This window comes from Leptidea sinapis, chromosome 28 (genome assembly GCF_905404315.1).
Source record: "Leptidea sinapis chromosome 28, ilLepSina1.1, whole genome shotgun sequence".
In the NCBI taxonomy this organism is placed as follows: Eukaryota; Metazoa; Arthropoda; class Insecta; order Lepidoptera; family Pieridae; genus Leptidea; species Leptidea sinapis.
Window position 1 is genome coordinate 2,177,429 of NC_066292.1, and position 20,250 is coordinate 2,197,678.

General features: G+C 37.5%; 1 protein-coding gene, 1 long non-coding RNA gene and 1 pseudogene across 8 annotated transcripts in view; 2 read left to right on the top strand and 1 right to left on the bottom strand.

Annotated features, from left to right (window-relative positions):
• LOC126973083 (endophilin-A) overlaps nucleotides 1-12,369 on the top strand; it is a 70,784-nt gene extending 58,415 nt beyond the window's left edge. For 2 of the 6 annotated variants that reach the window (XM_050820211.1, XM_050820212.1), the window contains exons 5-12: nucleotides 314-447; nucleotides 1,202-1,268; nucleotides 1,622-1,657; nucleotides 2,398-2,483; nucleotides 2,999-3,102; nucleotides 3,409-3,680; nucleotides 8,481-8,602; nucleotides 9,176-12,369. In XM_050820211.1, coding sequence (XP_050676168.1) covers nucleotides 314-447; nucleotides 1,202-1,268; nucleotides 1,622-1,657; nucleotides 2,398-2,483; nucleotides 2,999-3,102; nucleotides 3,409-3,680; nucleotides 8,481-8,602; nucleotides 9,176-9,301 — 947 coding nt within the window. In that variant the 3' untranslated portion in view covers nucleotides 9,302-12,369. Of the gene's footprint in view, nucleotides 1-313; nucleotides 448-1,201; nucleotides 1,269-1,621; nucleotides 1,658-2,382; nucleotides 2,484-2,998; nucleotides 3,103-3,408; nucleotides 3,681-5,117; nucleotides 5,205-8,480; nucleotides 8,603-9,175 lie in introns of all 6 variants that reach the window. The other 4 variants (XM_050820215.1, XM_050820216.1, XM_050820213.1 and 1 more) reach the window with 4 other exon arrangements.
• A 3,494-nt stretch (nucleotides 12,370-15,863) lies between these two features.
• On the bottom strand, nucleotides 15,864-19,111 carry LOC126973138 (polyubiquitin-like; annotated as a pseudogene).
• Nucleotides 16,310-19,115, top strand: LOC126973139 (uncharacterized). 2 transcript variants are annotated; one of them, XR_007731268.1, is made up of 5 exons: nucleotides 16,310-16,459; nucleotides 16,688-16,915; nucleotides 17,372-17,599; nucleotides 18,284-18,511; nucleotides 18,968-19,115. It is a non-coding gene; the product is annotated as an uncharacterized LOC126973139 (long non-coding RNA). The 2 variants fall into 2 exon arrangements; XR_007731269.1 differs by lacking the exon at nucleotides 16,688-16,915 and adding an exon at nucleotides 16,916-17,143.
• Nucleotides 19,116-20,250: the final 1,135 nt, after the last annotated feature.

Here is a 20,250-nt window from a genome sequence, read left to right on the forward strand (position 1 = left end):
CGCTTCAACAAACATTTATAAAAGCAAATATGACGTTATTCAAAATGGCCACAATACAATTTATTTAATTTTTTTTGCAAAAGTCATTAAAAATACAAATATAGTAGTGTATCTTTTATCGAGGAAACGAAACACTTCTTTTGGCATACCAACTCACACTTGACAGGTTTTTAACACAGTATAAATCACAAAGTAGTTGTTGAGATCATATAATTTGGCAATCCAAAGGCTCAAGATTGGCTTCGAGGATATTGTCAGAATAGACGATTCCGGGTAAACTTGTTTAAAAAATTGTACTTGGTGTGTATTGCAGCGCAATGTCTGATTGAGATGGGTGAGGCCATGAAACAGATGGCCGACGTAAAGTATTCGCTCGACGATAACATCAAGCAGAGCTTCCTCGAGCCGCTACACCATCTGCAGACGAAAGATCTCAAAGAAGTTATGGTGAGTTACGTGTGCATCGATCACAATTGAATGAACAAGATGAATTATGTTGTTATGTTACAGTTGGAGTTTTAATCTTTTTAGTTATATAAGGTAACATCCCGTTCTGGTCAGTCGATGACCCTTGGAATGAATATTTAGACATGTGCTTCGCTCATATTATAACGTTTCATTTTAGTAATTATATTTTTACAGAAGTTTCACCGCATTATGCGTTTTAATTTTGTTATATTATTTTTGGTTAGCCGTGGTCTGTAATTCAACTGCGGTCAGGTTCATGTGCAAATGAAATATGTCGTTTTAAATACAAGCCACCTACTTAGGCTTCCTCGTTAAAAACTACAGGTTACGCCAGCAAAAGAATTGTTATTTCCCTTACTCACTACACTTCTTCCCTTCCACGCTGATACTTGCATGGTAAATTAACAACTTCGGCGTCGTCGTGTCGAGTAGAGTGTAGAGTCGTGCGCTCTAGTTTTATTCGTTAATATTCTATTATTTTCCACGTTACAACTTTTATTTTGATCTCAAATATACAAATATTTTATTGGTGTTTATTTTCACGGTTATATTAAACCTCCTACCCTAGTTTAATTTTGAGGAACACTACTGCGCTTCGGATGTTCAAAGTACTGCTCACTGGGCAAACTCCTAGTGGGAAGTGACACACACGCAAACATTACCTTTAAGGAGGTTAGTGCTATTAAAGTCAATCAAATATTGATCTAATTAATGTCCTTTTATTTAATCCTAGCATCACCGAAAGAAACTGCAGGGACGTAGGCTGGACTTTGACTGCAAGAGACGTCGCCAGGCCAAAGGTATAATTTATGTTTGTTTTATATACAAGAGATAACTGTTTTCAGAAGTTTATATATTGAAAATATAAATGTAAATAAGTATAAATTAAAACTATCTGACAAAACTTTTACAGATCAAAGATGTCACTATTGGTGGCACCGGCACTAAACTTGAGTGGTGAATGAGATCAGTAAAAATATACAGATATTATTATATTTTCGCTTGTCGAGTGCAGACTGTGCTTGTCGAATTGGCTTTGCCAGTGTCATCCAGTCTTTTACTATGCGTTTTTATTGGCACCACTCAAGGTCCGTGCCGGGACCTATACTATTGTTTATATGTGTAATGTAATGGTGATTCTATGTCCATAAAGGTGTCAGGATCGGACCGTATGCCAGTCCAAGCCACGGTAAAGGTTACAGTTTGTAATGGCTAGGCGTAGATTAACAGTGAAGTAAGCGCTATGTAGTAGAGTTTCTCATGGAAGTTTTATTTCAGCTGAATTGACTACAGCACACGCGCCTTTTGTCAACCAAATTAATTTTGTATATCAACAATCGACACGTCACAGTTAAAGTATCATTATTACTGAACACTTTGGTTAAATTAAACTTTAATGAGAAGTGGCTTAGCATATTTTTCAAACAATATAAGAAGTAAATTTCAAAAGTTGGACAGCTATTTTTGTGACTTTAAAATTTGATCTAAATATTCACAAGCCGCGCGGAATCCCGTGCATATGTTGGAATTTGGTCAATTATTATTTATAATTATTAAGGACATCAAAATGAGATTTTATTAAAAAGGCTCGTTGGCGTTATAAAACTACTAACATTACTATTGAACAGTGTGATTTTGTTTTATTTTTGTAGATTTTATATTCAGCTTGTTTTTGTTTCCATGTTTTCCCGTCCTGCCCTTGCGCCGCTTCTTCGCTCCTTCACAACATATCTGTTCGCCAAACGTTGGTTTTATGTTTTGGTCTGTATTCCTCTTTATGATTTTCGTCTCTTAACACACAAACGCTATTTTTGTTTATTTTATTTCACTGCTTTGGTTTTATTCCTGTTTTTTTTTTATTTCTCTTGATTTTGTTACTGATAATACGTATGCGCGTTGGTCTGCATACATCAGGTTCTCACATTTCAGACGACGAGATCCGACAGGCCGAGGAGAAGTTTGCGGAGTCGCTTCAGCTAGCACAGATTGGAATGTTCAATCTGCTAGACAATGACGTGAGTACTTAATATAATATATTCATAGTATTTTTTGACTTCGTCACAGAAAAATAATTTATTACGATATTCTACACTCTCCTAACGTTATTCATTACTAGTGTCTAGAGTAGCTTTTGCTTTGTTAATCAAAATAAAATATAGCCTATTTTATGTATCATTAAAAGTGTTTATTGTTCACGGCCAATTATCTGTATAGGCAAAATTTGATATTGGGTTATATAATCGCAATTTTCGTACGATGTCCATTTTTTTGAAAATATTATAGTTATTTTTTAACGAACATACCAATGGTTTATAGACAATGTGTCATTCGGATGTTTGGCTATGTTGTGAAAGTGGAGGGGAGTATCCAGAAAGATGCGAGATCAAATCCCGCGTCGTCCATAAACTGTAGTACTAACATTAATATTTTTTTTTGTATAGTTAATCTCTAAAGTGAGGCATATCATACAACAAGTATTGAATGACGAAAGCTATAAAAAACTTAAATAAGTACTGTTATGTTATATTAGGTGGAGCAAGTAGCACAACTCAGCTTCTTTGCCGAGGGTCTCCTGGAGTACCACCAGCAATGCACGGAGATTCTGCAAGGACTCGTGTCCACCCTCATGGAAAAGTAAGATCTCTTATGAAATACAATTTTTTATTAACTAGTTATTATTTTGAAGAGTTCAGTTGTTATAGATGGCTTGAAGTTGTGTAAATAATGTGAAATTACTGAAGCAGTTTTAGAATATCAATAATTTTTTTCGTAATGTTATCTGTGATGTCCGGGATCTCTCCATTTCACCTAAAAATGAGTAAACGTTGGGAATCATCGAATCTTTAAAAGAAAAAATTTTTATTATAAAATTGTAATAGTGGCATAATAATAATAACGATTTTTCTGACTAAAGTTCAATTGTGGTAAATAACTTTCCAGGAAGGAGGAAGCAATAAGCCGGCCGAAGTTAGAGTTCGTGCCGAAGACGCTAACGGACCTTCACATCGAGGGCATCCACGATCTCAACCACGGTAAACGATACGGCTCCACGCAGAGCCTGTCCAACCACCGCGTTAGACCTACCCAACCATCCCACACCTCCTCGCTCGCCGACCTCTCCTCCCCCGACCCACTCAAAGCCTGGGACCGCCCCGCTCCCGCCTTCAGGCCCCACCCCGCACCTAGGACCAATGGACGTGACCCGTGGACAGGTGATTTTTGTTTTATTTGCTGGGTTCTTGTTTTGGCTATGGATTACGGTCAGGGCGCTTCTTGGTGATGGGAAGAAACTGTTTGACTTTATGGTTATGCTATCTTCATGCTTAACAACTATACTTGGGTAAAATTTAGAGTAACTCGTAATATTGATACAGAAAATCCTCTAAATTATTAAAATTTTCGTGACACATTATAAACTTTATTTGTCTAAAACGGCTTTACTCACGGTTTGTCGTATTTGGTGCCGAGATCATTACCGCCGGCGCACCCCGCGCCTCCCGCCCTGTCCAGCCGCGCACTGCGAGCGCAATTCCGCAGTTTGAGACGGGACCTCACCGCGAAACTAGTCGTTACCAGCTCCGACAAACCGTGACGTAATGCCGTTTTAGACAAATGCAGAAAAACCTTGTTTAAATTTATATCATCAATACCTATGACTGTGTGAATGTTACATTGTTTAATAATAGTAGTCCATAGTCAAAACTTTATATTTGCTCACATTCAAAGCAGCACTGGTCAACTAACAGAACACTGGCAGTTCATGATTTGAACACGATTAATTACTAACTTGCATTTAAACATGAATAAACCCGCATTAAAATATCATAAATAACATTTCAGTCAATTATTTCACAAAGGTGCTAATTACAAATGCGTTTAATTAACACACACACTTTACATTCTATGGTCATTCTTTTTATTTTGGCTTTTTCTATTATTTTTTTAAAGAAGCAATGGACACGTGTCTATGTAAATAACTAGTATTTTTAATAGTCGACAGTGTAAATAAAATTTTCAGGTCTGGATCACAATTCCTCACAAAATCCCATCCTTATCCGAATACCTATAGGTTAAGATGAAAAAACTATATGCAAAGATCATTTTATAATAATACGTACTTGCTTCAAATATAACGTATAGTTTCCGGCACGTATGTTGGGAACATTTTGGCGTCTGTTTCGAAGAAAAATTTCATGATTAATGTCTTACCAGTGGGATCTTTACGTGTAGTAGTAATATTTGACTATATTGTTTTAGAGTTATACCTGTGTGTTTTCTGTATCGATCTATTTTCTATTCAAACCTCTATCAGTAGAACTTGTACTCAGGATTGTTACTCAATGTCGTGTATCTTTGTATAAGACGTGGTCAGATGCACATTACTGAATGTTTATAATTTTAAGAGAAAAGTAAATTTATTTAAAAATTAATTTGATTAATTTATTTTAACATTAAGATAATCTAGTCCTATATCAATGATTTTGGAGTGAGAAACGTTTAGTGAGGCCATAAAATTTATCACCTATATAAATGGGTATTATGAGGGTAGTCGTTAAAAAATGTCGTTTCAAGAGTAAGGGAGGATGTTTGCGGTAAGAAGGTGACCGTTAAGTAATGGAAATGTGACGAATGTACTGTGTTGGGGGCAGGCGGTTCTCGTGCGAGCTCGCCGGAACACAAGCCGCCCTCGAACCTTGAGCTGTTCCCATCCGCCAACGCGCAGCGCTCCAACAACGGTAACACACACACACACACACAATCGCCTCTATTATATCATACCACAAGACGATCCTTGAAACTGTTTTACTAGTCCCTAGACACGTTCTAAAGTTGCAAGCTGTTTAACTGACTAACCGAGGTAATAATACCTTATTACCTCGGTCTGAGCTCTGTTCGAAGCATAGGAATCTAAATTAGAAGGTACTCAAAATGACCGCGTTAAATATGTCGCCTTACATGTGACTTATAGACCACTATTTTTAATTAATGATTTCGTATTAATCAGAACGGCGGACGTGTAATTCATTTGAACTACACCCGTATAAATTAAAATATTACATTTCATCGGTAAGTCTTTTTTAACTACAATGTTTTTTTGAATATATGACGATCATTTTTCACTACACTATCTTATCCATTCGTATTGCCCTATTTTTAAGCAGGGCTTAGCTAGCCAGATTCAGAGAAAAAGAAAAACTTAACAATCGAATAATACCTACAGACCGCTCAATACAGCTCTTGGCTAATCAACTTTACAGTAAGAGACAATAATTATAAACGGGCTGTAAATAATTAATGTCTGTTCAAGCGACTTTTGCAAGCCCTATATGATTTTATGGAAAAGAGTAGGTACTAATTAACTAACGGTTTCATTAAAATGGTGGAAACTATTCAATTATTATTCAAAAGATTTATTATCTTTCAATATTATTATGTTTCTTATCGCCGTGTTTCGTTTCTCAACTAAAAGTCACAGTTTTCTAATCTAACTTTTAGTTTCTGTTATTGGGAAAATAATGATAAAAATAAATGCCACCGTCAATGATCACTCATATTTCGTCATCACATTGACTGGAGAAATATATACAGTATTTTAACATTCGTCTCTACACACAAATGGTATAAAGGTTGCCAGTAACACACATTCACAATAAATTTGGATGGATAATAATGTTACATTAACAGATATAATAGAGGTCGATCAAATAACATTCCGAGTAGTTGATAGTTTTGGATTCTTAGATTTTGTTTATGCACGTTATAGAGCACATATTTTCATCATGTGTCTAACAACAATCCATACACCAATTCACACAATATTATATTACAATGCGTTGAAGACATTCTTCATGTCCGCAGTATTGTAATAATCGCATTAGAAGTGAACAGAAAATTCTAATCATTATTTTCGATTGTATATTTTTAGACTGATTCTATTACCAAGATATGTGATGAAACAAATACTAGTATCTCAAACGAACCGATGATTTGTGGCACCGCGAGTGTTTGAGATTAGTTATACAAAAATAAAATGACAGTGGCCTAGTTCTGCAGTAAAAAGAAATTACTCAGTCCATTGTTTTTGTAAATCTGTAGATTAGTATACAAATTAAATTTGTTACTAAAAATTTATAAACGATGCGGGACACGAACCCGCGACCTCATTTCGTTGGTAAAGTTCGTAAATCTTGGTATGTCTGTATGTAGATGGAGCCACTACCTATGAGTTGAAGAAGAGTCCCGCACACCGTGACACGAGAATTTTATATATTAGATATAATTTAGTGTAACAGATCGTGTGAATGTACCTTTAATGATAGAAATAGCACACATACATAATTCATATAATCACATGTAACACTCATCATTGGCTTATCGCTATTCTATTTTGGTGCTCGCTGCAGTAGGTACCTACGGCAAGGTTTTACAGTCATCATTCATGATAACGTATCGACGTCATTGCTATGCTTGCTCTGTTGTGAATGTTGTTTATTTTGTGTTTACTTTTATAGTTTTTTAGCTTAGTACAGTTCAGAGTCTGGTTAAGATTCTTTTTATATAGCCGCCAGTGTCTGGAGCAGGGATTCCCAAAATTATCGATATCGGTTATATAATAGTCGCTAAGATAAAGGCAAACATGATTTTGGGGGTAGAAGAGGTCTTAAAATCGACTCCTAATCATGAACCTAAGTTCTTATTAAAATTTTCAAGATACTTAAATTCAAATATAGTTATTCAAAATAGGATAAAAAATCATTTATTGGAAGCCAAAAACTGCCTAACTACCACCCATTCCAAAAGGTATGCCTCAGACCTGAGAAGAACGTGCTTCTTTTTTTATATATAAAAATATGGTTACAATGTAAAATCGTACAATAAAATTTATTATTTAATATCCTGTGGGTGGTCGATCAATTCCCATTCTGTGGTATCATTAAGAAAGTCATTTATGTTATAGTAACCTTTACCACAATTTTTTAACAATTCTTTTGAATTTCGTAATACATTTGTTTTCAACATTATGTGAGAGCATGTTGTAAAAGCATATATAGCGCTCCACAAAAAACTTACTTACTCGACTTTGTTGTGTAGAAGGCATTATAAGTTTATGTTTGTTCCGGGTGTTCACATTATGGTTATGACAGTTTCAAGCAAAAGCTTAAGTTGTGTTACCGTGTGTACCATCTTGTTATAAATAAGCTGTTGCTGCTGTTGTATTTTTAAAAAACTTAACAAGTCGATAAGAGTGCACAAGAAAATCTTGGAAACTACAGAAAATAGGAGAAATCTATAGAAATTTAAAATAATTTGGCTATGATGATGTGAGGTATCAGTTGATTTTGTAATGGGATTTCTTGACCAAAGTACTTTGAGAATCCCTGTTCTAGATAGATCAGATCCATAGACTATTGTGGCTCGCAATTTTTACTCTTAAGCTTTTTAATTGTTCTAGCTTATTTTAAGTATAAAAAAATAAATGTATATAATGATGAATATAAAAGGGTCATTTAGTATAAAAAATAAACCGTTTAGAAAAGCCCTATGCAGGGCTGGTTGTTAGCAACATTAACCGCATCGCAATCGATACCATACCATACTGAATAATGAATGATCTCGCACCACTTATTAGTGCTTTGTACAAAAATTTAAAAAAGAATTTGAAAAATAAATTATTTAAAAAAAAGAGTTTGAAAAATAAATTATTTTAATAAGGAGTTTGAAAATAAATTATTTCGTGTGATTGTACAGTTGCAGATTTTTTTATAATAATGTCACGTTATAAACTTAAAAGAGTGAATATAAATGAAAAGCGCGTCGCGAAAATGATGCGAGCGAGACAAATAATACTGAGAACTAGTGAAATGTGCGAAATTAAACTCAACCATACAGTTTGTATAGAAATGTCAAAAAGCAGAAGTTGTTGTATGTGATGATGTCAGTTACAACAGTGGTGCGAGATAATGAATGTTATTGTAACCGCGTGTCAGCTAATATCAACGACCTACACACAGCGTCTCCGCTCCCGTCGCCCGTGAAGTCCCCCGCTCGAACGCCGGTGGCCCAGCCCAAGGGACCTTGCTGCACCGCTCTCTACGACTTCGAAGCGGAGAACGAGGGAGAACTGGGATTCAAGGTATGTAAGACTTGCAGCTGAACGTTAAATCTACCGCAAAATAGAGCGCATGTAGATTAGATCGTTTATACGTCTAGATAGACAATGACAGCTGTAAAAAGTCCAAATCATATCGCGAGTGTAAGACGTAGCTTGTCACGCACACTGAAGTAATAAACCTGGCCTGTTTTCATTGGTTGTCTAACAGCAAGAGACTATCTAGACGTATAAATTATCTAATGGGTCTATTCTATTCTATTGTTTCTACTGTGGCTTCTATGGCTTCTATGGAAGACACACCACAGATTTGCCAGTATCACGTTAAAGTAGACTACCAAGCTATGAGTATGTGTCTCCTAAGTTTAACGGTAATGATCGGTGTTAAAATTGCATAAAGTTTTATTTTCTTATGTATAATATCTGAAACAAATAATATACATGCCATTCGACTAATAAGGGGTAAAATAATAAACTGTTTTGGAACGAAGGTCTTTTACACTGTTCACAGTAGAGTGAACTGTCAGAAAAGTCACGTAAAGAATAAGCGTTATGGCCTCAGTCTTTCCTTAATTTTAATTTAAACTTGTTTGGCAGGAGAACGACGTGATCACGCTGATCAACAAAGTGGACGAGAACTGGTTCGAGGGCAGCGTGCACGGCAAGACGGGCTACTTCCCCATCAGCTACGTGCAGGTCACCGTGCCGCTGCCCAACATGTAATCTCCGCCGCCCACCATGCCCCACTCACCGCACTCGGCAACACATCCATTCTTAAACACACCATAAAAAATTAGGCAATTCGCTAAGACACCTGAGATTGAGAAACTAAGAGTTGAGTGTGAGTTATACCTCTTCGCCAGTGAGACACTTAACCTCTGTGCACTATAACTATTGCGCCCAAAAGTAGCCACACGGATGCGCCGTAATATGGCCGCCTCAGTTGTCACAATGGTCACACACACATCGCTTTTAAAATGGCCGCCATGTTGTCACAATGGCCACACACACACACACATATGCCCTTTATATGTATATCGTCGCAGAAATATAAGTTTCAAACCCGTTTCGGTTGGTTTTTTGTTTATTGTCAAATAATCTCTTATACAAGATGAAATTTATCTCAGTAATCTGTCAAGTAAATAATATTTTATACATTTATTTTTAAATCCTATGTATTTTGTAGTTTTAGTTTTTACTGTCATATAGTAGTTATAGAGCCAAAGATCAATGACTTTAGTCAAGTGTTTCAATTCGTTACCAATGGATGTGTTGCCGCGACACCTTTCATGTCGCAGTATTAATATGTAGAAAATTTAATATTTGAAGTTAATCGTGTCAAAAGCTCAATGTGTATATGTATTTGACTTATTCATACAGAGTATCCGACTGTTTCATCACTAACATAACCTTTTGTTTGAGCTGGTCTTCCGTACGCTAAGGCTCAGAACACACGAAGCGTTTTTCCTGCGATGATACGGTACATTTTTTACTGTGAGTTCTCCTGTGATTTCCGCAGCCACCACGATAGAACCACCAAGAAGCGAAAGTATTGTTTTTCAAACGGTTTTTTCTACATTACTTCTGCAATTTTGACGTCTTCTGTTGTTAGCAATGTATTAATCTAAATCGTGTTAATTAAATCCTTTAAGGCCGTTAATGCTCTTGTCATTCCTCATCACAAGACAGCGTGGTCGGCGGTGACCACCTAAGCGTCGGTATTATGAATCTATAACACCGGTGAACAAAATAATTGCAATGCGACTTTGCAGGCAATGATCCTCTTTGCCATCAATATAAAGAGGACAGTGTCATAAAGCCTTAAACAAAAATCTACATTAATCGTGGTAGTTTAACCTCCACCGCAGCAATGGCGATTTAAAACCTGCCTCGTGTGTTCTCAGCCTGTAGTGTGATCATATTATTTATAGAACACATTCGCATTTATTGCCAAATAAAACCCAACGAAGCCTATTTTACTGATGACGTAGATGAAATCTCTAGTTTAAGTTTAGTCGGAAATGAAGTCTAGTATTCTATTAATTTGTAAATTAATTTTTCTTTGTATGTAAGTGTTATGTAATAAAGTAATAAATAGCGTATTGTACATTATTTTGATGCTAATGTTTAATGTAGGATTGAGGAATACAATGCAGTTAATAACAGAATCAATTTATAGGAAGATTTTAATATTTCCAGTGCATTCCAAAGATGTGTTTTAATTGAATAATGAAATTATTTGTCTCCTATAATTGTAGTAGGTATGTTTTTAGGCTTATGAAATTCCGCTTTTCTTCTTTTAGTCTTTAACTATCAAATATACAGATTATATACATATTCCTAGTGCCGTGAATTGAAGATAGTTGATTATTCCGTCTTCTGAATGTTTCCATAGATTATAGATGTCTAAGCGTCGTATGCGTCTCCCATAACACGGTAACTGTCATGGAAGCTCTATAAACGCTTAAATCCTAAAGTGCTATCAAATACATAATATTTTGTAGACAAAGCATTTATGATATTCCATTTGACATTGTAATCGTTCAGTCTAATGAAATCTCCTGTAGGATTATTAAATATTAAAATTATTAGTTGTAGTCCTGGATTTGTGGTGTTTAAGCATAATATTGTATGTTATTGAATCTTGCCAGAATTTATTGGTAATGTTTTGTGTGTCGTTACTCATTATATGGAAAATACTTTTAAGTTTTTATTGTGACATACACTTAATATTGATATGTTATGTAACTAACCTTTAAATACTATGAATAAAACTGTATTTTCAAAGATAAAATTAAACACCTTTTTACTCTTACATTTGGGTATTGGGTAATATGCATTTTTTTTTCAAATTATATACATGCAATTTTTTTTTAAATTGACGTTAATTTATTAGAGTTATTATTATGCCACTAATAACTCAATATATTTTACTGACCCTCGATGACCTAACGACATAAAATTATTTTATGATTTTAAAATTAATTGCGAAATTGTAAAAATATTATTTTAATTATTTCATTTATATCTACTTAAAATTTATGAGATTATTTTTATAAACGAATGAGAGGGATGAGAGCAGCTGTAGCATTTTCTTATATATAAGAATCTGGATGTTGTGTAACTCATGCATAATATACATACATACATAGGATAAATCGAATTGTCGTGTTTTAATGTGTTGTCGGTGTCTGTTAGATCATCGTATAATCACTTCATACTATTGACCCCATTATATCATCATTCTGGCATATTAAAAGACAATACCTAGATCTAATTAGGTAAGTTCATTATGAATTATTAATAATCGTTCTGAATTCAAGTGTCTATTGTATAAGTATTTGAGCAAATAATAAATAATTATTATCGGTGTTGATGTAATGTTTCGATGTGATGTGGCCCCGGCTCGGGAGAGTTTAGCCTTTTTAAATGTTTCTCGTGAGAGTCCACCGCTCATGTCGTTGATCCTTCCTCGGAATGAGATTATCGTTGTTATGTATTTTATTGTAAATGTATACCTTACCCCAAATAGTTACTCAATAAGTATTATTAGTAGATACTCCGAAATATCTATCGCTTTCAGATAGGTGTCGTTTGGTTTGTGCGTCATTCATTACACGATTGTCTAACTATTTGGTGAATTAAATCTTGTTCATGTTACTGTAATCTTAAAATTTAAATACTGTAATTATTGATATAAATGACAATTTACGAGATATCAATTGTTTGTATTAAAATTCTATCCTGAACTTATTGCTCGTTTCGCCTCCTAATAAAATGTTAACTATAAACATGGACTTTTATTATAATGTTCGGTCCTTTTTTACATCATTAAATGATATTCATTTAGATATAGTATTTTAATTGAAACATTCATACTAGTTTTTGTCATCGACAGCCATCTGAAAGAACATTGGTGAAATAATTGTTGATGCAGCTAATGATTGCTTTTAAATTTCATATTTTTTTATGGAAGAGGAAGACAATTATTGATCGTTATAGGTCACCTGAAGTTAAGTGATCAACGCCGCCCACATTTTCCTGCAAAAGCAAAAAAATCACTGGAGCGTTGCCGGCCTTTTAGAAAAGTGTACGCGCTTTTTTTGTAGGTACCCAAATCGTATCGACCCGGAAACACCGTACAAGGAAGCTCATTCCACAGCTTGGTGGTCAGTCAAATAGCTCTTCGGAACTCTCCCAGTGATAAATGTGGTAGAAGATACACAATGAAGCGATGTCTCAACGCAACGCTAAGTAATCCAGCCGTTCACAGAGCACTGGGTCTACGACAATTCGAGCAGCTCTGCGTTGGACGCGGTCAAGTGGTTCTAGCTGATAATGGCGGTGCGCCAGACCAGAGATGATAGCAATATTCCATGTTGTGGCGGGACCTGCGCCATGTAGAGCGCTAGAATGTGGGCCGGCATGAAGTATTGCCCTATTGTATTTATGACACCCAGTTTCTTCGCAGCCAATTTGGCTCTTCCTTCCCGTGGAATTGGCAATCGCTCGAAATTTTGGACATTGTATTTCCAATACTAGGTGAGGCTTTTTCAAATTTTCTTATCTCGGGAGGTGCGTCAGAGACTTGAGGGACTGAAGAGGATATTACTTCACGGATGGCCAAAGCACGAGCAACCTTCGCATGGCTCCGATGCGTATGGCAATCACGGAAAAACGCGGAGAGTTAGGCTCAAAATATTCCGGGCCAACGTAATGATGTATGTCTCCCATCAACTTCAGGTTTCCGTTAACCGATGCCTTCGAAATTTCCTCGGTCATCTTTGGCAACGCTGTCATGAAGTCCCATCGACCAACAGATCAAACGCCGCAAATGCAGCTGGATAGGCCATACACTCCGGAGGGATCCCAACCATATACCGAGGCAAGACCTAGACTGGAACCCTCAAGGAAAACGCAAACGTCCAAAGCACACCTGGCGGCAGACTGTCATTGACTAAGCAAAAGACATTGGAAAGACCTGAAGTGAAATTATGAGAGATGCTCAAGATCGCGATGGAGATGCACTGTGGATGTCCTCTGCCCCAGCTAGGGGATGCAGGAATTTAATGAAATGAGGTGAGGCTTTAAGGGAGGGGTTGTCGAAAAGCGGTGATACGACAAATGTGGTTTTTAGTGGTAAACGCGAAAACTTGAGTCTTCTGAGGGTTAAGTTGGACAAGGTTCATTTGACACCATTCCGCCAAGAGAGGACTCGATAGAAGATACAAGTTTCTCCCGGTACTGGTCGACGTTTTCCCGAGAGAGACCTGCATGGCCCTGTATACGGCATCACCAATAATGTGGTCTGCAAAGCAATGTATGTTGGAGGTTTCGAACATATCATTGATATGCGGGAGAAACAGTGTCGGAGATAGCACACAGCCTTGGGGCACTCAGGCGTTCACGGGCTTCGGGTTCGAGCAATAACCGTCGACAACGACCTGTATGCTGGGCTACTTACATAAACTCTCTGTTCTACTCATCGTTGATCAACTAGCGACCCTCTATGAATACCAAGTCCTGGCGGTTAATTTTGCTCTCCATGATTTTGGAGGACAGAGAGGTAATAGCTGTAGTTTGCCGGATCCGAACTGTCTCCTTTTTTGGATCGGATGGACAAGGGCTGACTTCTACCTACGACAACCTACGCCTTATGAATTATGAATACGAGTGCCGGAATAAGTGCTTTAGCACCGGGGGTCAACCCAGTGGCACACTTTCTATGCACGATGGAAGAAATTACTCTACTTCTTACTTCAGGCATAGAGCTCTGACACCGCGGGATGGTCGGCGGTGTTTTTTGATTATATTAGATACATTATGATTATTTTATAGCAATAAAAATGACAGTAAAATATTGCATATTTTCTTAAAAAGAGCCCAATAAAGAATGCTGGGAGAGTTTCTTGTGCCGCTTCTTCTCTCTCAGAGCGCCATTTGTTTCCGAAGCGGTGGTAGTGTAAGAAATAACCACTGTACAGTGTGACGTCAATTTAGTATATTGTCAAACCTTCCTTTATAGCCAGTTAAACTGGTTACTATTTAAAACGGAACGCAATCCCGTATATTGTCAGCCGCATTTTTTGACGCAGCATTCAAATGAATGTATTAAAGTTTTATAGTTCATTAAAAATAACAGTTGTTGGAGTACTGTCAAATTAAAATTATTTGGGAGTAAACTGTAGGTATTGTTTATAAAACGTTAGGCACTCGAGATGTTTTGACTGATCACGTCATCAAAGTACTGCGAGTACCTTACCTCGAAAACGCCAGTGCTCACAGAAGAATATGGCGGCGATTTATGACGTCATATACGAGTATTTCCTAGGGTACTGCAGCAGTAAACTGGCAGTCCATAACTGAACGATTTTTTCTACAATGCTGCCATTTCTTTTGTTTTGCAGGAGAGAGCTATTTGCGCTATTTATAACCTAGGTCCTATAGAATCATTGAGAGCAATATTAAAAAAAAAAACATCTTGATTTTAGGACGATAGACGACAAAAGTACCTTAAAAAAAGCGCGTACACCTTCCTTAAAGGTCGGCAACACTCCAGAGGAATCTCTCTCTCTGGAGTTGCAAGAGAATATGGACGGCGGGGATCACTTAACACCAGGTTACCCGTACGCTTGTTTGTACTCCTTTTCCATTAAAAAATATATAACATGAATTCTATTTATTTATTAAATCAATAAAACAAAAAGAGGTACGCCGCTGAAGCGTATGGTTATCATGTGACATACTGGGTGGCCGAGAAGTTGACATCCAAAGCTAAAATTTGAACCATAGGCTCCATTTTGTTTTTTATACCTTGAACATTTTCATGAATTTAGCTGGAGCATTTTTCTTGAACTTACGACTCAATTCTAAACTAGTTCCGCATTGTCTAAACTATTCATAGTTTCTTATGTAGTTATTGCAACTGTAGTTAATAATTATCAACAATAAAATTAACGAAGTTCAAAAAAAATAGAAGAAAGTCCTAAACCACAATTATAAAAATTATTATCTCCTAAACTACGCAAAATCGTAGAACATACACTGGGGTGATTCGGATACTCATCACCATGAGGCTTTCAAATTTTAGCTTTGGACGTCAAATTCTCGGTTACCTGTATTTAGCATGTTTAGATGCCTTAAGATTATCTTTCTAGGATTAGCAACACTTATGCCCGACTACAATGTTACATCAAATACAAAATCTTCCTTTTTTGTCTTACTTGCCTTTCCCTATAACATTATATTACACCTGAATGGCTATAGCAGTAAATAAAAAAAGGACTAGAAGAAATCAAGCATTTTATTGAATGTTAAATTGGAATGATAACAAAAAAATTCAAAATCAAATTTAAGCAAATCAAATATTATGCAAAAATGGTATCACACACTTCACTTATCACCACCACGTAAACGGAGCACCAAGTGCAAAGTAGATTCTTTTTGAATGTTGTAGTCTGACAAAGTACGGCCATCTTCAAGCTGTTTACCAGCAAAAATGAGTCGCTGCTGGTCTGGAGGGATTCCTTCTTTGTCTTGGATCTTGGCTTTTACATTTTCAATTGTGTCTGCAGGCTCCACTTCTAATGTGATTGTCTTGCCAGTCAGGGTCTTCACGAAAATTTGCATACCACCTCTCAGACGGAGTACAAGGTGAAGGGTGGATTCTTTTTGGATATTGTAATCTGAAAGTGTGCGGCCATCTTCCAACTGCTTTCCGGCGAAAATCAATCTCTGTTGGTCTGGAGGGATTCCTTCTTTGTCTTGGATCTTGGCTTTAACATTTTCAATTGTGTCTGCAGGCTCCACTTCTAATGTGATGGTCTTGCCGGTCAGGGTCTTCACGAAAATTTGCATACCACCTCTCAGACGGAGTACAAGGTGGAGGGTGGATTCCTTTTGGATATTGTAATCAGACAGTGTGCGGCCATCTTCCAATTGCTTTCCAGCGAAAATCAATCTCTGTTGGTCTGGAGGGATTCCTTCTTTGTCTTGGATCTTGGCTTTAACATTTTCAATTGTGTCTGCGGGCTCCACTTCCAATGTGATGGTCTTGCCAGTCAGTGTTTTCACGAAAATTTGCATACCACCTCTCAGACGGAGTACCAGGTGAAGGGTGGATTCCTTTTGAATATTGTAATCAGACAGTGTGCGGCCATCTTCCAACTGCTTTCCGGCGAAAATCAATCTCTGTTGGTCTGGAGGGATTCCTTCCTTGTCTTGGATCTTGGCTTTAACATTTTCAATTGTGTCTGCAGGCTCAACTTCTAATGTGATGGTCTTGCCGGTCAGGGTCTTCACGAAAATTTGCATACCACCTCTCAGACGGAGTACCAGGTGAAGGGTGGATTCCTTTTGAATATTGTAATCAGACAGTGTGCGGCCATCTTCCAACTGCTTTCCGGCGAAAATCAATCTCTGTTGGTCTGGAGGGATTCCTTCCTTGTCTTGGATCTTGGCTTTAACATTTTCAATTGTGTCTGCAGGCTCAACTTCTAATGTGATGGTCTTGCCGGTCAGGGTCTTCACGAAAATTTGCATACCACCTCTCAGACGGAGTACCAGGTGAAGGGTGGATTCCTTTTGAATATTGTAATCTGAAAGTGTGCGGCCATCTTCCAATTGCTTTCCGGCGAAAATCAATCTCTGTTGGTCTGGAGGGATTCCTTCTTTGTCTTGGATCTTGGCTTTAACATTTTCAATTGTGTCTGCAGGCTCCACTTCTAATGTGATGGTCTTTCCAGTCAGGGTCTTAACGAAAATTTGCATACCACCTCTCAGACGGAGTACAAGGTGAAGGGTGGATTCCTTTTGGATATTGTAATCAGACAGTGTGCGGCCATCTTCCAATTGCTTTCCGGCGAAAATCAATCTCTGTTGGTCTGGAGGGATTCCTTCTTTGTCTTGGATTTTGGCTTTAACATTTTCAATTGTGTCTGCAGGCTCCACTTCTAATGTGATGGTCTTGCCAGTCAGGGTCTTCACGAAAATTTGCATACCACCTCTCAGACGGAGTACCAGGTGAAGGGTGGATTCCTTTTGGATATTGTAATCAGACAGTGTGCGGCCATCTTCCAATTGCTTTCCGGCGAAAATCAATCTCTGTTGGTCTGGAGGGATTCCTTCTTTGTCTTGGATCTTGGCTTTAACATTTTCAATTGTGTCTGCAGGCTCCACTTCTAATGTGATGGTCTTGCCAGTCAGGGTCTTCACGAAAATTTGCATACCACCTCTCAGACGGAGAACAAGGTGAAGGGTGGATTCCTTTTGGATATTGTAATCAGACAGTGTGCGGCCATCTTCCAATTGCTTTCCGGCAAAAATCAATCTCTGTTGGTCTGGAGGGATTCCTTCCTTGTCTTGGATCTTGGCTTTAACATTTTCAATTGTGTCTGCAGGCTCCACTTCTAATGTGATGGTCTTTCCAGTCAGGGTCTTAACGAAAATTTGCATACCACCTCTCAGACGGAGTACCAGGTGAAGAGTGGATTCTTTTTGGATATTGTAATCAGACAGTGTGCGGCCATCTTCCAATTGCTTTCCGGCAAAAATCAATCTCTGTTGGTCTGGAGGAATTCCTTCTTTGTCTTGGATTTTGGCTTTAACATTTTCAATTGTGTCTGCAGGCTCCACTTCTAATGTGATGGTCTTGCCAGTCAGGGTCTTCACGAAAATTTGCATACCACCTCTCAGACGGAGAACAAGGTGAAGGGTGGATTCCTTTTGGATATTGTAATCTGAAAGTGTGCGGCCATCTTCTAATTGCTTTCCGGCGAAAATCAATCTCTGTTGGTCTGGAGGGATTCCTTCTTTGTCTTGGATTTTGGCTTTAACATTTTCAATTGTGTCTGCAGGCTCCACTTCTAATGTGATGGTCTTTCCAGTAAGGGTCTTAACGAAAATTTGCATACCACCTCTCAGACGGAGTACCAGGTGAAGAGTGGATTCTTTTTGGATATTGTAATCAGACAGTGTGCGGCCATCTTCCAATTGCTTTCCGGCAAAAATCAATCTCTGTTGGTCTGGAGGAATTCCTTCTTTGTCTTGGATCTTGGCTTTAACATTTTCAATTGTGTCTGCAGGCTCCACTTCTAATGTGATGGTCTTGCCAGTCAGGGTCTTCACGAAAATTTGCATACCACCTCTCAGACGGAGTACAAGGTGAAGGGTGGATTCCTTTTGGATATTGTAATCTGAAAGTGTGCGGCCATCTTCCAATTGCTTTCCGGCGAATATCAATCTCTGTTGGTCTGGAGGGATTCCTTCCTTGTCTTGGATTTTGGCTTTAACATTTTCAATTGTGTCTGCAGGCTCCACTTCTAATGTGATGGTCTTGCCAGTCAGGGTCTTCACGAAAATTTGCATACCACCTCTCAGACGGAGTACAAGGTGAAGGGTGGATTCCTTTTGGATATTGTAATCAGACAGTGTGCGGCCATCTTCCAATTGCTTTCCAGCGAAAATCAATCTCTGTTGGTCTGGAGGGATTCCTTCTTTGTCTTGGATCTTGGCTTTAACATTTTCAATTGTGTCTGCAGGCTCAACTTCTAATGTGATGGTCTTGCCGGTCAGGGTCTTCACGAAAATTTGCATACCACCTCTCAGACGGAGTACCAGGTGAAGGGTGGATTCTTTTTGGATATTGTAATCAGACAGTGTGCGGCCATCTTCCAATTGCTTTCCGGCAAAAATCAATCTCTGTTGGTCTGGAGGAATTCCTTCTTTGTCTTGGATCTTGGCTTTAACATTTTCAATTGTGTCTGCAGGCTCAACTTCCAGAGTAATGGTCTTACCCGTCAAGGTTTTCACAAAAATCTGCATTTTGTCTGGAACAATAAACACCAAACTGTAACAATTGTGAGACAAAGAAAGGTGGAATTTGTTCTTTTTTCTTTTATATTAATTGAAAGACATAACTTGGATTAATTAGGAATGTAGGTGATGACGCATTAGAATTTAGAACAAAGAAATTTCTCGTACACAAAATGGCGTCGTTCTTTGTATCGATCGAGGTTTTACAATCTGACGCAATAATGACACGCCAATAATCTACTTACCAAATCGAGGACTAGAGTGTAACACTTAACTCGTAAATTTAACTTATATTATGAAAATAAGATACTTTTCTAAAATTACAACTATTGTGACAAATCAATACTCTAACAAATTACAATACAAAAAACGCACTCGAAAACTACTTAAGAATTCTCACTTCTCAGTTCCCACGGAAAATAATCCTAAAATTACTCAACAAAAAGCTTTTATAGCTGCGATCCGACCAAAGAGGATAGATGATAGTCGAACTACTAGAATCATAGTCGATACTCGATTTTCATTCGTCTATGCCTGTTGATGAACTACGATGAATAGTCGATAATTGCCCTTATTAAATTAATTGCTCTAACAGCTACTACTATGATAATAGATTTCATTTGTTTAAAGACACTCCCCGTGTATGTAATGAAAAGGTAGTACGAGTGGCGGCCACAACAGAGTGGTTTGCCTCTTTTCCAGTAGAGTCTCCCAAGCACAAACAGAGAATATTTTTAGTGTTTATGATTATTGTGAGATTATTATTAATGATTAAAGCAGGATTGATACCCAGGAATTAATATGTAGGTTACGAAAATTACTTTTTTTTCGTAAGTATTTAAATAAAACACTTTTTAAAA